The 16,936-nt window shown below is 46.7% G+C and overlaps 1 protein-coding gene across 3 annotated transcripts in view; it reads left to right on the forward strand.

The window, feature by feature from the left end:
• Positions 1–16,936, forward strand: part of PHACTR3 (phosphatase and actin regulator 3) — an 83,875-nt gene that overhangs the window by 38,707 nt on the left and 28,232 nt on the right. For all 3 annotated transcript variants that reach the window (XM_075571349.1, XM_075571347.1, XM_075571350.1), the window contains 2 exons: positions 1,094–1,335; positions 2,529–2,682. In XM_075571349.1, the coding sequence (XP_075427464.1) occupies positions 1,094–1,335; positions 2,529–2,682 (396 nt within the window). The remainder of the gene's footprint in view (positions 1–1,093; positions 1,336–2,528; positions 2,683–16,936) is intronic.

Below are 16,936 nucleotides of genomic sequence, written 5' to 3' on the forward strand. Positions count from 1 at the left end.
TGATGTCATGCTTAGTGACGCCATGCTTAGTGACGCCATGCTTATTGGTGCCATACTCAGTGGTGCCATGCTTAGTGGTGTCATGCTTAGTGATGTCATGCTTAGCGATGCCATGCTTAGTGACGCCATGCTTAGTGACGCCATGCTTAGTGACGCCATGCTTAGTGGTGCCATGCTTAATGACGCCATGCTTAATGACGCCATGCTTGGTGACGCCATGATTGGTGACGCCATGATTAGCGGTGCCATGCTTAATGATGCCACCACACAGCAAAAAAAAAGTCAGGCCCAGAGTGTAAGAAATTGCAGAGCACCCTTTGCTTCTCTTTGGCAAGTGGGCAGCACCCACTGACCACACGTGTGTACACCATTTCTCAGCCTTCTTTCTGCGCATTGGGAAATAGTGGTGTGTGCGCAGTGCAGAGTATCGCCAAGACGCTTATATTCTTTTGCAGGTTGTAAAACCGGTCATTGTGTTGACATGTAGAAACATCTGACTGCTGTTTTGGTCCAATACATACATAGAACCCAAAAGGAGATCATCTGTGTTTCATCCAATAACTGATAAATGCAATCATCCAATCTGTGTTAGCTATAAGTGCTGGTAACAAGAGGGTTAATATAACTTCACTCTTCTCTGATATGTTGCTTATATGACACTTAATATAGAAGTGTGTGTATCTGTATGTATCCATACATATCTATGTATCCATACAATCTGTGTATATCTATATATATATACACATATATATATATATACATATAAAATTACACCCATTGCAGCACGGTCTACTATACGGAAACATTTCAGGTGCAAAGCTTTTCTCAAATCTGTCCGTGGCGATTTGAAGGTTGCATGTTTCTTGTATACACTGGCCTATGGCCTGGGAGACATTGCGGCAAAAGACTATTCTGAAATCTTGGTTTCCAAGTGCACAGTTAAAAGTATTCCTGAGAAAGCCTCTATTCATTCATATACTGCAGGTAGTTGTAATGCACACAGTGGCACAATTGGTGTCAGCGGTGGGATGAGTGGCAGCAAACACGGCTTGCAGCAGGTAAATGTAACAGTCTGTCTGATTTCCATTTTCAGCTTTCACAGTAGGGAAAATAAAGCTTCCCCAAAGAGGAGGGTGGACTTCCGTACATCCAGGACCTCCAGCATGGAGAGGAGCAAAGACAGCCTTTTTGGCCATGACAGAGACCTGGAGAACCGGTGCCGGTCAGCGAAGGAATCAGACGAAAACAAAGAGAACCTAATCAGGGATTCCGGCCACCATGACGACATGCTGTTATATCAGGATGAGGAGGCCCTCAATGACTCCATCATCGCTGGTGAGAAGACCTTGCTAGGAACGTGCTTCTCATAGCAAGCACCAGCACATGCAATGCACTGGCACATGTAACTTCCCATTTGCTTCATGTAGAGCTGGACACCAAGCTCGTTATGATAACGTTATAGATGTCCCTTTCTTGGTGTGACCTAGTGGACAGGAAACAGGACACACTCCCCCAAACCAAAAAGTCATTGCTGTTCATGTCCTCCAGGTGGAACTGTTTACATCTAGCAAACATACATCCATTTTTAGCCGCTTGCAAGCAATAAGGCAGGGTGCTCAAATCCAGTCCTCCAGCCCCCCACCCCCCACCACGTCAGGTTTTCAAGATATCCCTGCTTCAGCAAAGGTGGTTCAATCAGTCCCTGTTTCAGCACAGGTTGGGGCAGTCTTCGACTGAGCCTCTGATTGAGCCACCTGTGCTGAAGCTGGGACACCCTTAAAACCTGACCTGTTAGGGGGGCTTGAGGACTGGAGTTGAGCCCCCCTGTACTAATGCTTGGCTCAAATGTGGGGGAAAAAGACGTGTATTGGCGTGTTCCGCTGTTAGAGAGGATTCAGGGCTGGCTGGAAGCATCGCATGGTGACATCTGCGTGCTTTAAAAATGCTTTTGTTTACAATACAAGCAGTCCTCGGTTATCCAACGGAATCCGCTCTGGAAGTAGCGTTGGATAGTAAAACCATTGTAAAGTGAGTCCCATGTTATTCAGTGCCGGTGAGCGTTGGATAACGCATTCGGGCGTCAGATAACGCATTCGGGCGTCGGATAACGCATTCTGGCGTCGAGAAACGGCCCTTAGGGTTGCATTGTAAAGCGTTGGATACGCCATTCGTTGTAAAGTGAAACGTTGGATAGCGAGGACTGCCTGTATGAGAAAGCACAGTGTTGCCAAGTCATGCTCGGTATTGCTCTTTATTGCTGAATGTTCACTTCCAGTTGGGGTGGCTACCATGCCTCTGCTGGGTGGCTTTTCCCTGCACCCACCAGACTGCCGAAGCCTTTTCTCCGAGCGTAGCACTCCGCACATTCCGTGTGAGACTCCACCACTCGGGAGCCCGTCCTGGACTGCCCGTGTTGCGTATCCTTCACGTGCCCACCTGGGTCTCCGTCTGGTTCCCAAGGTGTGCGGCGCGCTGACCGAAGTGTTTCTGGGACATTCTAACGACCCTCTTTCCCTCCTGTGTCCCAGGAACATTGCCAAGAACATGTAAAAAGGAGCTGCTGGCTGTAAAGCTGAGGAACCGGCCGAGTAAGCGGGAGCTGGAGGACAGGAACATCTTCCCCCAGAGAACGGACGAGGAAAGGCAGGAGATCCGACAGCAGATTGAAATCAAACTTTCAAAGTAAGCTGGAGGGGGGGGGGGAGAGGGGGATGGGGGGTGGGAAGGGGGAGGGTGGGGAGGGGGTCTTGTTATAGATGGTGACATACTGTATAACATAACAATGGAATGAATGTAATGTAGGTTGTATACACCTATACACCTGTGTTACAGCCACTATAGTGGAACACTGGAATCAGGCAGCACACCATATACTGTATAGCATACATATATAAAACATTATCATTTAAATGCAAACTATAGGGAGCAGTTATAGGAGCAGTTAGGGGAGGAGTTACAGGGAGCAGGTATAGGAGCAGTTAGGGGAGGAGTTATAGGGAACGTTATAGGAGCAGTTAGGGGAGGAGTTATAGGGAGCGGTTATTGGAGCAGTTAGGGGAGGAGTTATAGGGAGCAGTTATAGGAGCAGTTAGGGGAGGAGTTATAGGGAGCAGTTATTGGAGCAGTTAGGGGAGGAGTTATAGGGAGCAGTTATAGGAGCAGTAAGGGGAGGAGTTATAGGAGCAGTTCGGGGAGGAGTTACAGGGAGCAGTTATAGGAGCAATTAGGGGAGGAGTTATAGGGAGCAGTTATAGGAGCAATTAGGGGAGGAGTTATAGGGAGCAGTTATAGGAGCAATTAGGGGAGGAGTTATAGGAGCAGTTAGGGGAGGAGTTACAGGGAGCAGTTATAGGAGCAATTAGGGGAGGAGTTATAGGGAGCAGTTATAGGAGCAGTTAGGGGAGGAGTTATAGGGAGCGGTTATTGGAGCAGTTAGGGGAGGAGTTATAGGGAGCGGTTATTGGAGCAGTTAGGGGAGGAGTTATAGGGAGCAGTTAGGGGAGGAGTTATAGGGAGCGGTTATTGGAGCAGTTAGGGGAGGAGTTATAGGGAGCAGTTATAGGAGCAGTAAGGGGAGGAGTTACAGGAGCAGTTTGGGGAGAAGTAATAGGGTTCGGTTATAGGACTATTAAGGGGAGGAGTTATATGAGCATTTAGGGGAGGAGTTATAGGGAACAGTTATAGGAGCAGTAAGGGGAGGAGTTATAGGAGCAGTAAGGGGAGGAGTTATAAGAGCAGTAAGGGGAGCAGTTAGAGGATAAGATAGTAAGCGGTTATATGAGGAGTTACAGGGAGCGGTTATACGAGCAGCGGGCAGTGAAGTTATAGGAGTGGGAGAAATAGGCTGCACTGGAAAGATTCACAAGTCCATCCCAAATAAAACGGAAACATCGGCCCATGAAATGCACAGACCCCATCACCGCCAGGGGGCTGTGTAATAAACTGCAAAGGCTTTAAAATAAAATGCATGAGCAGCTGGCAGGACCTGCAGCATAGAAATACTTACACCTGTAATATAGTTATTAACAATGGTACCATTAACCGTTTTACTGCCAGGGGGTCCTGCAATGCAAACACGTGGCAGCTTGTATATAATGTCTTGTATATAATGTCTTGTATACAGTATAATGTATACCCTGCTCACCTAATGTAACTACGTATTTGTAACCATGTATCTGTCACCATGACTGTGCCCAGGACATACCTGAGAGCGATAGGTAACTCTCACTGTATTACTGCCTGGTAACACATTTAATAAATAAATAAGCTTCCATAGGCAGTGAAGAGGTTACTGGGGGGCACATTGTGACTGTACCCCAATAGAGCAGCACCCCACATCTCTGCGTTTACATTGTGCTTCCAGGGTGGGGTCTGACTGGGAATTTTATGACGTACAAATGAAATGCTGAGTTGCTGACCTCTGTCCGGCGGTGAACCTCACAGAGAGGTCCCCAGGAGACACCGCCTGCTCCGCTCCCTCTGTGTGTTTGTGTCCCCCATACATATCAGTGTCACTCACACGCTTTCTGAAAAGAACACGATATAGGAACCCTCACACTATATACTGCTGAAGTTGTGAGCCTGCGCTTGTTACAAGTATCACTGCATATTTCCACACGTGTCAAGTATTTGAGTGAGACCCAAACAGCAAGAATGAAGAGGAGCACAGCAGCGTTTCCCAGCAGCTTCCAGCTAGTAGATCGCCAAAAATTAGGGTAACCCCAAGCAGGGATAAGTATTAAAAAAGAGAGTTTATTGGTCAGTTACAAAAAACAAACAATGGTAGGAACGCACCTACGCGTTTCGTCCGTAAAGGACTTTCTCAAGTCCTTGAGAAAGTCCTTTACGGACGAAACGCTTAGGTGCGTTCCTACCATTGTTTGTTTTTTGTAACTGACCAATAAATTCTTTTTTAATACTTATCCCTGCTTGGGGTTACCCTAATTTTTGGCGATTTACTAGCTGGAAGCTGCTGGGAAACGCTGCTGTGCTCCTCTTCATCCTTGCTGTTTGTGTTTACCTTCAGAGGACAGCACGCTGGAATTGATCCATTAGCCGAGGACACCATAAAGGAAGGTAAAGGGTTACGGCCCATTATACTATTACCATCCAGTGCTGGAGTGATTGAGTTATTTCCCCAGGGTTGAGTATACCATTATTAGGAGACTTATTTCGGGGTACCCGTGTGGTGACCACCAGGCCTCTAGTTTCTCACCCTGGGATGTTATGAATTATACTCTGTGTCCTTGAATTTGGATCTATTATGGAAAATGGAATTATTCTACTATTAATGAGCTAATCATGGTGATGCAACAATACACTGCCTATCTATCTTTGAGTGAGACCCAGAAGATATTACTGGGGCTATCTAAACATGGTAACCCACTGCACAGAGTGCATGTAACCCTGTCTTTCATATGGCATATTTGTACAGAACTAAAAGATAAAAAGTCCAGCGCAACCAAAAAGTACTGAAACTAAGGGTCAAGTCAAAGTCATAGAAATTACCTAAATAAGTCAGGCGGCATCCAATGTTTCGGTGCCGCCCTGATGAAGGGGCTTGTATGCGCCGTTTGGGTGTGTGCTGCTAGAACTTTAAGTTATTAAAATAACTTTTTCTTTTAGTCGATTTCTTTATCTTGACTAGGGGTTACCAGGTGACTTCTCCAAAATTACTGGACACAATGGTGAAAGGTGCGAAGCGCTCGAGACACACACACACTCACCGCTCTATGCTGTTTCCTCCTCTCCTTGGAACCACCCTAAGGCTCCTGACACCAATCAGGATGGAGGAAACTACCCACCCCCCTTGCAACAGCCATGCTCTCTCCCTGCTCTGGGAAATCCCATCCAAACCGGTCAGGTCACTATGTCCAGAGAGGTAATACCTGACACATACATGTCCAGGGAGATAATACCGGAATACACATACATGTCAGGGTGATAATACCGGAATACACATACATGTCCAGGGAGATAATACCGGAATACACATACATGTCCAGGGAGATAATACCGGAATACACATACATGTCCAGGGAGATAATACCGGAATACGCATACATGTCCAGGGAGATAATACCGGAATACGCATACATGTCCAGGGAGGTAATACCGGAATACACATACATGTCCAGGGAGATAATACCGGAATACGCATACATGTCCAGGGAGGTAATACCGGAATACACATACATGTCCAGAGAGGTAAGACTGGAATACGCATACATGTCCAGGGAGGTAATACCGGAATACACATACATGTCCAGAGAGGTAATACTGGAATACGCATACATGTCCAGGGAGATAATACCGGAATACACATACATGTCCAGGGAGATAATACCGGAATACACATACATGTCCAGGGAGATAATACCGGAATACACATACATGTCCAGGGAGATAATACCGGAATACACATACATGTCCAGGGAGATAATACCGGAATACACATACATGTCCAGGGAGATAATACCGGAATACACATACATGTCCAGGGAGATAATACCGGAATACACATACATGTCCAGGGAGATAATACCGGAATACACATACATGTCCAGGGAGATAATACCGGAATACACATACATGTCCAGGGAGATAATACCGGAATACACATACATGTCCAGGGAGATAATACCGGAATACACATACATGCCCAGGGAGATAATACCGGAATACACATACATGTCCGGGAGGTAATACCGGAATACACATACATGTCCAGGGAGATAATACCGGAATACGCATACATGTTCAGGGAGGTAATACCGGTATACACATACATGTCCAGAGAGGTAATACTGGAATACGCATACATGTCCAGAGAGGTAATACCGGAATACACATACATGTCCAGAGAGGTAATACTGGAATACGCATACATGTCCAGGGAGATAATACCGGAATACACATACATGTCCAGTATTACTTCTCCATCTTTACTGGACAGTGTGTCTAAATACAGGACAGTCCGGTTCGATGCTGAACACCTGGCACCCCCAATCTTGACCTGGATATCTTTAGTCTTCTCGCCCTGTTATTCTTCTCGCGTTGTTAGACCCTGCTCGGAGTAATCCCAAATTGCTGACATCTGATTTCTTTTTTTGTTCAAAATATTTGTAAAGTAGCAAGACGGAATGACCTCAAAGTCCGGGGGATAAGAAGGCCCTACGTGTAGGCCCTCCATACCCAAGCCGACGGACCGTCAAATACGTTTATTTGGGTATAGAGTGCATTCAGTTAATGTCTCTTATCACCCTGACTTTGAGGTCATTCTTTCTTGCTACTGTCCAATAATTACCCTTAGTTCCCCTACCCAAGCTACCTAGAGGTCGAGCGAGTATTTTAGTTTTTTTTTGTCTTTGTTGGGTGGGCTTCTGCATAACAAGACTATTCATATCTTGCAGGGTCCTCCTTTATTAGCATACAAGTGTTCTCCCATTGCTTAACCCAGGGGAGGCCAAGGCAAGTTCTCAAGGGCCAACAACAGATCGGGTTGTCAGGATATCCCTGCTTCAGCACAGGTGGCTCAGTCGAAGACTGAGCCACTTGTGCTGACGCAGGGATATCCGTAAACCCTGATCTGTTTTGACCAGTACAGATACAAGCTGTACTAAGACATTATTATTAATTCTCTGCCCCATTACACTCTCTGCTCCCAGATGAATACAACAGCCTTGTGAATATTAAATAAACCCTGCGTTCAGGAGCACACAATATCCCGCAGTGGCACATAGCTAATCGTGGTTCCTGGTAACTAAGCAACTGCGAGCAGGATTACCTGGGTACGGAGCGTTCCGCGGCAGCACCGGAGTTTGTTTTTGCTACAGCTTTAGTAAAGGCGCAGTGCCACTGAGAACACAAGTGAACGCATGGCAGCGATGGGTTCAATCTGGGTGATTTAATATCCCTGCTTCAGCACAGGTGGCTCAATCAGTTGACTGGCCAACTCCAGTCCTCAAAGGCCACCAACAGATCAGGGTTTACAGATATCCCAGCTTCAGCACAGATGGCTCAATCAGTGGCTCAGTCTGAGCCACCTGTGCTGAAATAGGGACTGATTGAGCCACCTGTGCTGAAGCAGGTACTGATTGAGCCACCTGTGCTGATGCATAGACTGATTGAGACACCTGTGCCGATGCAGGGACTGATTGAGCCACCTGTGCTGATGCATAGACTGACTGAGACACCTGTGCTGATGCAGGGACTAATTGAGACACCTGTGCTGATGCATAGACTGACTGAGACACCTGTGCTGATCCAGGGACTGATTGAGCCACCTGTGCTGAAGCAGGGATATCCTGAAAACCTGACCTGAGGTAGAAGATACTGTAGGCTGGTTCAGTAGTGGATTCCTAGAAGCCCAGCGTGGCACTATGATTCTTCTATCTTCAGACCACTGGTGCTGACCAAGCATCGAATAATCAATGAAATGAGCAGGTTCATGCAGGGAATCCCATAGGAAAGAATGCACCATGCAGACCATAAAAACAGACCATCCCATGCTGTAAATAAATATGTCACGTACACAGAGCCTTCCACTAGTTCCATACCTCTATACCAGGGGCAGCCAACTCCAGTCCTAAAGGGCCACCAGCAGGTCAGGTTTTAAGGCTACTCTGCTTCAGCGCAGGTGGCTCAATCAGTGGCTCAGTCAACGACTGTTTGAGCCACCCGTGCTGAGTTTTTTTGTATTTCCCATTGCAGCATTCGGCACTTTTGAGTCTGTATGTGAAAAGCCATTAACTCCTTCCTTGCCACAGTGCGCTGCTGGAGTCTGGCAGTGATGGGGTTAAGCCAGGTGTGTGGCAACTCCAGTCCTCAGGGGCCACCACCCACAGGTCAGGTTTTTAGGATATCCCTGCTTCAGCACAGGTGGCTCAATCGAAGACTACACCACCTGTGCTGATGCAGGGATATCCTTAAAACCTGTCCTGTTGGTGGCTTGAGGACTGGAGTTGGCCGCCCCTGTAATACGGGGTCACTCTTACCATGAGGAGTTCCTCCTGACCAAACCTCGTGTGGAGAAAGATATAGGAAGAGTTTTATTGGTGCTCTCCTAAAATGTATCACAACCGCAAAAAATGCCGATCTCTGGTCTTCTTTCCGAATTCTGAGAACCGAAAACGCTAATAACTTAAAGCCGCAGTCCAAGTTAACTGTTGTTTTTCTATTTTTTCCCCTTTAATACGCGCATCAATACAATCCACACAATGATAAGTAATTAGCTAAGATTTCCAATCGACCGGTGAAGATTCGGCTCGGGGGTTCACTAAATGGCTGTCAGTGCAGCAGAAGAGGACCAAAGATGCAAAGTTCTGTGGGGAAGATCATGTGACCAGGCAGTCACTAGATACAATTGGTGCACTGCTAGAGAGAGGGCAGAGCTCAAAAAGGGGTGTGTCACAGTCTGTTTCAGAAGAGGAAGGGGATGTGACTTTGTAAATGGTTGCTATAGAAACAAAAAATGCTTGTTTCATTATAATACATTAAAAATGTCATTCAGAGTTGTTAAAAAAAAAAAGAAATGCTACAAGTATTTTCTCATAGCACAGAACGGATTTATTTAAAAAAAAAAAAAAACACCACAAGTAGGATATTGCTTGGTCTGCAACTTTAAAAGCATGGACATAATACATGGTGCATTTGTGCTTCTGCTGGAATTAATGATGCCAACTATGATATTATTTAGAATAAAAGTGTAAAAGTCCTACGGTACCCGTGCTGAGAAAATGGGTGTTTTACTGTTACAGGAAAAGCACTGAATGATCGGCTTTCGATATGAGCCGAGTGACGTTGTGGTTGTGCAGTAATGTTATCGCATGATCAGGCAGGCTACACACCTAAGCTACTTACATAGTAGATGAGGTTGAAAAAAGACATACGTCCATCAAGTCCAACCTGTGCTAAATGTACACGGCAGATACTTTATCCTATACCCGTACTTACAGTATAGATCCAGAACTCTAATACGCACGCCGCATGTACGGGTCACAGAAACATTTCAATGCGCAGCAATTGTCCCCACTGGTGACCGTTGACACAGAATCAAACTCACTTTGTTTATTACGATGCGCCCGCGCATTCCGCCCATTCCTGTCATCAGCAAAACGCTTGAAAGCATCAAAGACGTAAACGTTAATTCTGCCAAGAGTGCGTCAAACCGAATGCCTCAAAGGCTGAGCCAGAATGTATGTACAACACTGGGCCAGCACCAGGAATATTCTATGGAGTGTACAGAGAAGAGCTAGTATGGGACAACACACCTTATGTCGGGGGGCTCAACTCCAGTGTTGAAGCCTTTCCCCCCCAACAGGTGAGGTTTTCAGGATATCCCTGATTCAGCACAGGTGGCTCAATCAGTCACAGCTTCAGCACAGGTGGTTCAATTAGAGGCTCAGTCTTTGACTGAGCCTCCTGTGCTGAAGCTGTGATATCCTAAACACATAAGTTGTTGGGGGGGTGGGAAGGGCTTGAGGACTGGAGTTGAGCACCCCTAAGGTGTATTAGACTGGACTGGACCCCTGCCTTGTGACCCACTTCTTGGTTCCTACATTAGGACTTGTACAGAAGACTTGAAGCCTTGAGGTTGCAGTTTTGGCCATGTTGCCGCTAGTCCTGGACAGTCTTCCCTTCAACATGAATGTCTTTAAATAAACAAACTGGACAGGAAGCCAAATAGCAGTGCTCAGCATGATAGATACATATAAAAGCAATTGGTATCAACTTGTAACAAGTGGTAGAGAAGTGAGATAATGCTGTCAGAGATATTGGACCCAGTACACTTGATAGCAGTAAGACTTCAATGATATATAATGTCCATAAGGTGAAGACAAATGTCAGCAGCTGTGTCAGACAGTCTTGCACAGTACTTCACCAGACCTGTCTTACCTGCAGCACTGTTTCTGGTCAGCAACTCCCCTTGTAGGATAGGGGGAAACAATACTCACATACAGCCACTTCTCTGTTTGTGCGTGCATCACGCAATGCAGTATTAGTAGAAGAGAAATCCGAGGATTGATGCGGAGCACAGCGCCAAGATATAAAATTAAAACGGGTATTTATTGAACATGGTAGGGGGAAACAAACACACTCCAACACGTTTCAGGCTAAAGCGCTTTAGCTTGAAACGCGTCAGAGTGTGTTTGTTTCCCCCTACCATGTTCAATAAATACCCGTTTTAATTTTATATCTTGGCGCTGGTCCCCTTCTTCAGCTGTGCTCCGCATCAATCCTCAGATTTCTCTTCTATGAATGTTTTTAATCCTTTTATAACCGTGGCAGATTAAGACCTTTGGGGGCCATTCCCCAAGGACACCCTCCTCCTGCAGCGTCACAGAGTGGTATATATATATATATATATGTATGTATATGTATACATACACATACACACACACGTCTGTGTATGAGTTAATAAATGTAACAGACGAAGGATTATTGTTATTATAGATTATTCGTAAAATGCCAATATACTCCATATCAGTTTGCAATAGTAAAATGGAGGCGAGTTGCATGAAACGCAGAATAAATAAATAAATGCACATTAGCAGAGTCACCGTTACAATAACAGACGCTCAGAAGATGTTACGTTCTAATGAACAGCCCACGGGCATTGTAATTCCAAATGTTACCCTCCGCGCCCCGGCACCTTAAGGAGCTCTCTCATTAGTTGGCTTACTCAGTCTCTATTACCTTGTCAGAGCGCTGGATCCGGGCTGGCTGGGCGTAGATAATTCAATGATTGGCGCCAAGGACTTTATTCATACAAACAGGAGCCTTATTATTTAGCCATTGATAAAGGTTCCATCACACCATATCCTAGGATAAGTACAGTATATAGTCTCTGGTATATTCACCGGTTATACTGCCTGTATGATCTCCCCTAGATGCCCTAACCGCGGCCCGCTAGCGAGGTACTAAAGCTTGGTTCACGCTGGGTTACTTAAACGAGCCCTTTTTTGAACAGCGCCTGTAGGGCTCCTTCTCCTGTGAGCCCCTTGTCCTGTGAGCCCCTTGTCCTGTGAGCCCCTTGTCCTGTGAGCCCCTTGTCCTGTGAGCCCCTTGTCCTGTGAGCCCCTTCTCCTGTGAGCGCCTTCTCCTGTGAGCCCCTGCTGGGCAGTGTACTAAGTCCTCTCGGGCTGTCGGCGGTATCCCCATCTCGGCTACTGAGTGCCACCCCGTGAACTTCAGGATTAGAGTTAGCTAACGCCCCGCTAGTTGGGCTGATCCTACTATGTCTTTGGGGTTACAAATTGGGGAACCCCACTCGGGCATATGCTTACCCCGTATGGACCAGGGGAGTAGTGATGAGCCATTTCTATGGACACTAACGGGGGGAGGGTACTGTCCTTAACTACAGAACAAGAAAGGGGATCCCTGTCCTATTATAGGATCATCTAGACACTTAACTTATTTACATTTTACACAATGAGGCTCCTCCAGCGATCCCAATTCCAGACCCTTCTCCCTCACTATATACACCGTACTGTGACATCGCTGCCACCAGGCACAACTGAGCGGGGCTTACCTTCTAAGGCCATAGTAATCCCGAAGGAAGGGTTACATACACACGCCACAGAACCTCACAAATCCATACTGGTATTAAATACTAGAAGAATCCGGTATAAAACTGGAGACAATAGCTGCCATTTATCTTATAAGCCCTTAACGATGTAAAACCGGCGTTCGACCGCCACGAATCTTCTTTTCTGAAAAAATAAGTCATTATTAAGTGATGCCCTTTTTATGTGGAATTAGCGCAACTTTTTTTAAGACAGGATTTCAAGAAAACGGTGGATTTCACTGAAGTGGGATAACAATGAAGCTGGTTTACAGCCATTCAAGTAAATAACCGTTAATGACCGATAATGATTAACAACAATTAGTGAGAAGACGAACAATCTCACGGTGAACCATTTGCCAAAACAGCTTCTAACGATTTCTCACCTGACGTAGGGAGGGTTCGAAGAAAATAATAATCTGTAGGCCTGGATACAAATGTTCCAGTCGTTATTGTTACACATTTGAAGGCTCATAAAGGTTCCAACGTTTTTAATTCCACCGTAAGCAGTGAGATATAGTTGCATGGCTGCGGGTCCCTTTCCAAACGCACGTTGTGATAAATCCACACTTCCGCATGCATAGCGACGCCAACAGAGGCGCCGATAGTGAGACAGAGCCGGGATAGGTCTCCTGGGCCCAGTGACTCTGGGGACCCACCAGGCCGATGCCGAAAGTCCGCACCTCCCTGAAGTCAGGCCCAACTTCCACGTCCAGTCGCTGGCGCCTCTGCGCACCATTGGGGCCCATTCTCCCCTCCGTTGCTGGGGTCTCACCCCCCGGGCCTTAGTTAGGTCCAACTGGCCCAGTTCCGACACTCCGGCCCACAGCTATATCTCACGAGACTTGACTTATTTAAAGCTCCATTTTTTGACAGGCCCCTCCATCACTGAAGGCAATTTTATTTCCGTCTCTGCTATTTGCGGCGTTGCGGCGGTATAAGTCATGTGATCACGGTGTGTGGGCTTCTACCAAGTCTACCTGCGCTTTGTATGTAAATCCTCCTGATTGTCGCTGGGGGAAACCCTTCGGCGACTGAAGAGACGTGTCAGGTGGAAGCAGTTTGAGTCGGAGGACCTGGATCCTTCCAGTTTATATTCATCAATGGAAACTGGAGCAGACATTGGGAGTTCACAAGATAACCCTTTCACTGCCAGAGAGCAGCACCCTCCAATGGCAAAATACCATTCAGATAAAAGGCTGCAGAAAAGTGTGGATTGTATTGATAACCCATAAAATAGTTCTTTTAACAGTCAACATAGTTTAGTTCAGGGGTGCTCAACTCCGCACCTCAAGACCCCCCCAACAGCTCAGGTTTTAAGGATATCCCAGCTTCAGCACAGGTGGCTCAATCAGATGTAGTGTAGTGACCACGCCCTGCGACACGCAAAGGGTTAATAGTCTTCTTCATCTAATTAATATTCTTCTTTGTTCCGGCGTACATTATTATACCTCTCACTCTCCTGTCTTACACGGGTGTACTCAACCTCTACAGTGCTGAACACCGTGCATTGGAAAGGCCAGCACTGAAGGGGTTAAATAAATACGCCGCTGCTCCAGCGATGCTATAAGTGGCCGCGCCAGGGACCCTGATAACCATTCTGGGTGCAGGTGTCTTATTTTACGATAAGTCCCCCTTTGTACAAATCACAATTACCAGGCGTCCAGAGCGGCAGGCGCACACCTCAGAAACAGGCAGTTCGCGTCTGACCGCGGCGGGGACTTTGTGACGTCAGCGGCGTGTTCTCAGAGATACTCACAGCGTCGAACCGACCTAAAATTAGCCGGCGCTCATCAGGCTCGGGGAACAAAACGGAGACATATTCATCGGGAAATGTTCCCGTGTAGAGATGTGAAGGAAGCAGATGGGCGGCTGCTGATTGGTGGAGAGGTTTTCAGCGTTGTGCGTTTATTGTGTACTTGGCCGGTAGCTCAGTACAGAACATAATATCACCCTCATGTTCTCGTGTGTACGTGTTCCAACTGATCAGGAGTCAGCTCAGGGCTTGTACTTCTCCACCTTACTTTTATGTCTGAAGCACTTATTCCCATGATCTGTTATTTATATTATCTGTTATTTATTTGATTACCACATGTATTACTACTGTGAAGCACTATGTACATTAATGGCGCTATATAAATAAAGACATACAATACAATACCCCAAAATCTGGGTGGGACCAGTGTTCTAGGGGGGGGGGGGAAATAAAGCTACATGCTACAAGGTAGGTGTGAAACACTCCCAGAAACAACAAGGGGGGGGGTGTGCAAAATAACAGAATACAACTATTTATTCTTATACAAAACACAAAAATGTTAAAACCAATTAAAACAAATGACATCGAAAGAAGAAAATGCCCCAAATAGCAAGAATGACCGTTAAATACACAATATAATACCAAAAGACCACGGGACCCCCCCCCCCCTGAGGAAATATGTGACAAAACGAAATGAAAAACACACTAAATATCAAAAATAGTACAATAAAGAAAAAATACACGGCAGATCCCAGGGGAGGAAGAAAAAATACCGTGGGGGCTGCCTATCAAAGCTAACGGTATAAATGGGCAAACATGAGCGTAACGGCAATATCAATCCGTTTCAGGCACTGATAATGCTACACTGTATGGAACTTGATCTATATGCCAGCCAGTATTGCCCAGTGCTGTATGTATGCAGCAATCGCAGGCTCCAACGCACAACCTTAACAGAGCACAAAATTAAATAAACAGCTTAGCCCAGGGGCTCTCAACTCCCATCCTCAGGGGCCACCGCCGGGTCAGGTATCGGGGATACCCCTGCTTCAGCACAGGTGGCACAGTGGCTCAGCCCCAAATCCCAGCATCAAATGACACCATGGACAGCGGCCCATTGCCATGGCAACGTGATGTAATTTGATGTCGCGGCGTCACGTTGCCATGGCAACGAGACACCGCGAGACGCTCCCGTGGCCTCATTTGACGCGGGGATTCCAAAGGAGCAGGAGGGGCGGCAGAAAGGAGGCTGCCGACACAGCCTAAGCGCCATCCCGTTTAGGTCCGATAGGCCAAGAGAGAGCGGCAAAAGCAAATGTTGCCACCCAAATTTTGCCGCCCTAGGCCGGGCCTAATGGGAAGTCTGACACTGGGTGCGGGTGCGAACATGGGGCGACAGCATCATTCACACGCTTCACGGCATTAATAGTTAATGGATTCCCCTGGTTTCTGGACTGCGAGTTCCTGGCGTTGAACCTTTCCTTCACCCCGTGCCTTCAAGTGGAAACATCGCAGGCGTCTGCTCTCGCGCGCCTCCCTGAACCCGCGGTGGCTCATCCTCTGAATATGTATTTCCTGGCGTTTGTTTATGGGGTTTTTGTTCTGCAGGGACGGTCTGAGAGACGCGGTACAGAGTGTCCTGTGTGTGTGTACTGGCTGTCTGTGCCGCTGATTGCCCGGTTAGCACTTAAACCTGTCAGCGCTGTCACTGGAACATTGGACGATCTTGTCTGGTGGGGAGACGGTTAGTTATAAAGTGAATCCTTAACCCCGTCAGCCATGGAGGGGACTGGAATAGAAATGCTGGCCTGACATCAGATATTCTCCATCGACAGTGAAGGCTTGCTTTGAAATACAAAGCATTGTACATTTTGACCGGAGCCAAAATAAGATTAGCCAGTGGGTTCTGCTGCGAGGTACACAGGAAAGGAGCTGGCAGCCATTTTTTTCTATCCCTAGCATTCTAAATACTGCTTACAGCTCTATCCCAATGCGTCCGGCACTGAAGTGGTTAAAAAGGAGATTACCTTAGGAGAACCGGATCTCAGCTGAGAAGAGAATGAAAAATAGAAATTCACGGATTGTTAATGGTAATGATGGAGGCGCCGACCCCTCCCTTGCGCTCTCGTACGCCAAGTCTCTTCCTTAACGTGGGTGCAAACCATACAGGACAGAAGGATTGTGGGGGAATTAGAACACTACATTTCTTTCTCCTTTTATCCAATCCCAGGGGGGTTATTTAATAAAGTCCCCCGGCTGCAACACTGCGCCAAAGACGGCGCAAAATAATTGCCCCAGATTTATCAAAGGAAAAACGCCCGTAACTCTCACCGGGATTCCTTTTTTTTTGATGAATATGGTTCTTTTTTGCACGGCTTTTGCGGATTTTAGTAATTAGACTGTTACATGTGATGTATGCAGAACGAATGCAGAAGGGGTGACCATGGCGTGAGTTTACTGGGATCACCGTGTGTAGCGCACAGACTTTTCTGGGGTGTATCGCACAGTCTTCTATCTGCGGGTTGCGCCTCCGTTTAGGAAGACTTCCAGCCTAATGCGCCTCATAAAATACAGCGGGAAACAATTGTGTAGTGGCACAAGAAACGCACAACCCCCTT

The sequence above is a fragment of the Ascaphus truei genome, chromosome 15 (assembly GCF_040206685.1).
Source record: "Ascaphus truei isolate aAscTru1 chromosome 15, aAscTru1.hap1, whole genome shotgun sequence".
Lineage (NCBI taxonomy): Eukaryota > Metazoa > Chordata > Amphibia > Anura > Ascaphidae > Ascaphus > Ascaphus truei.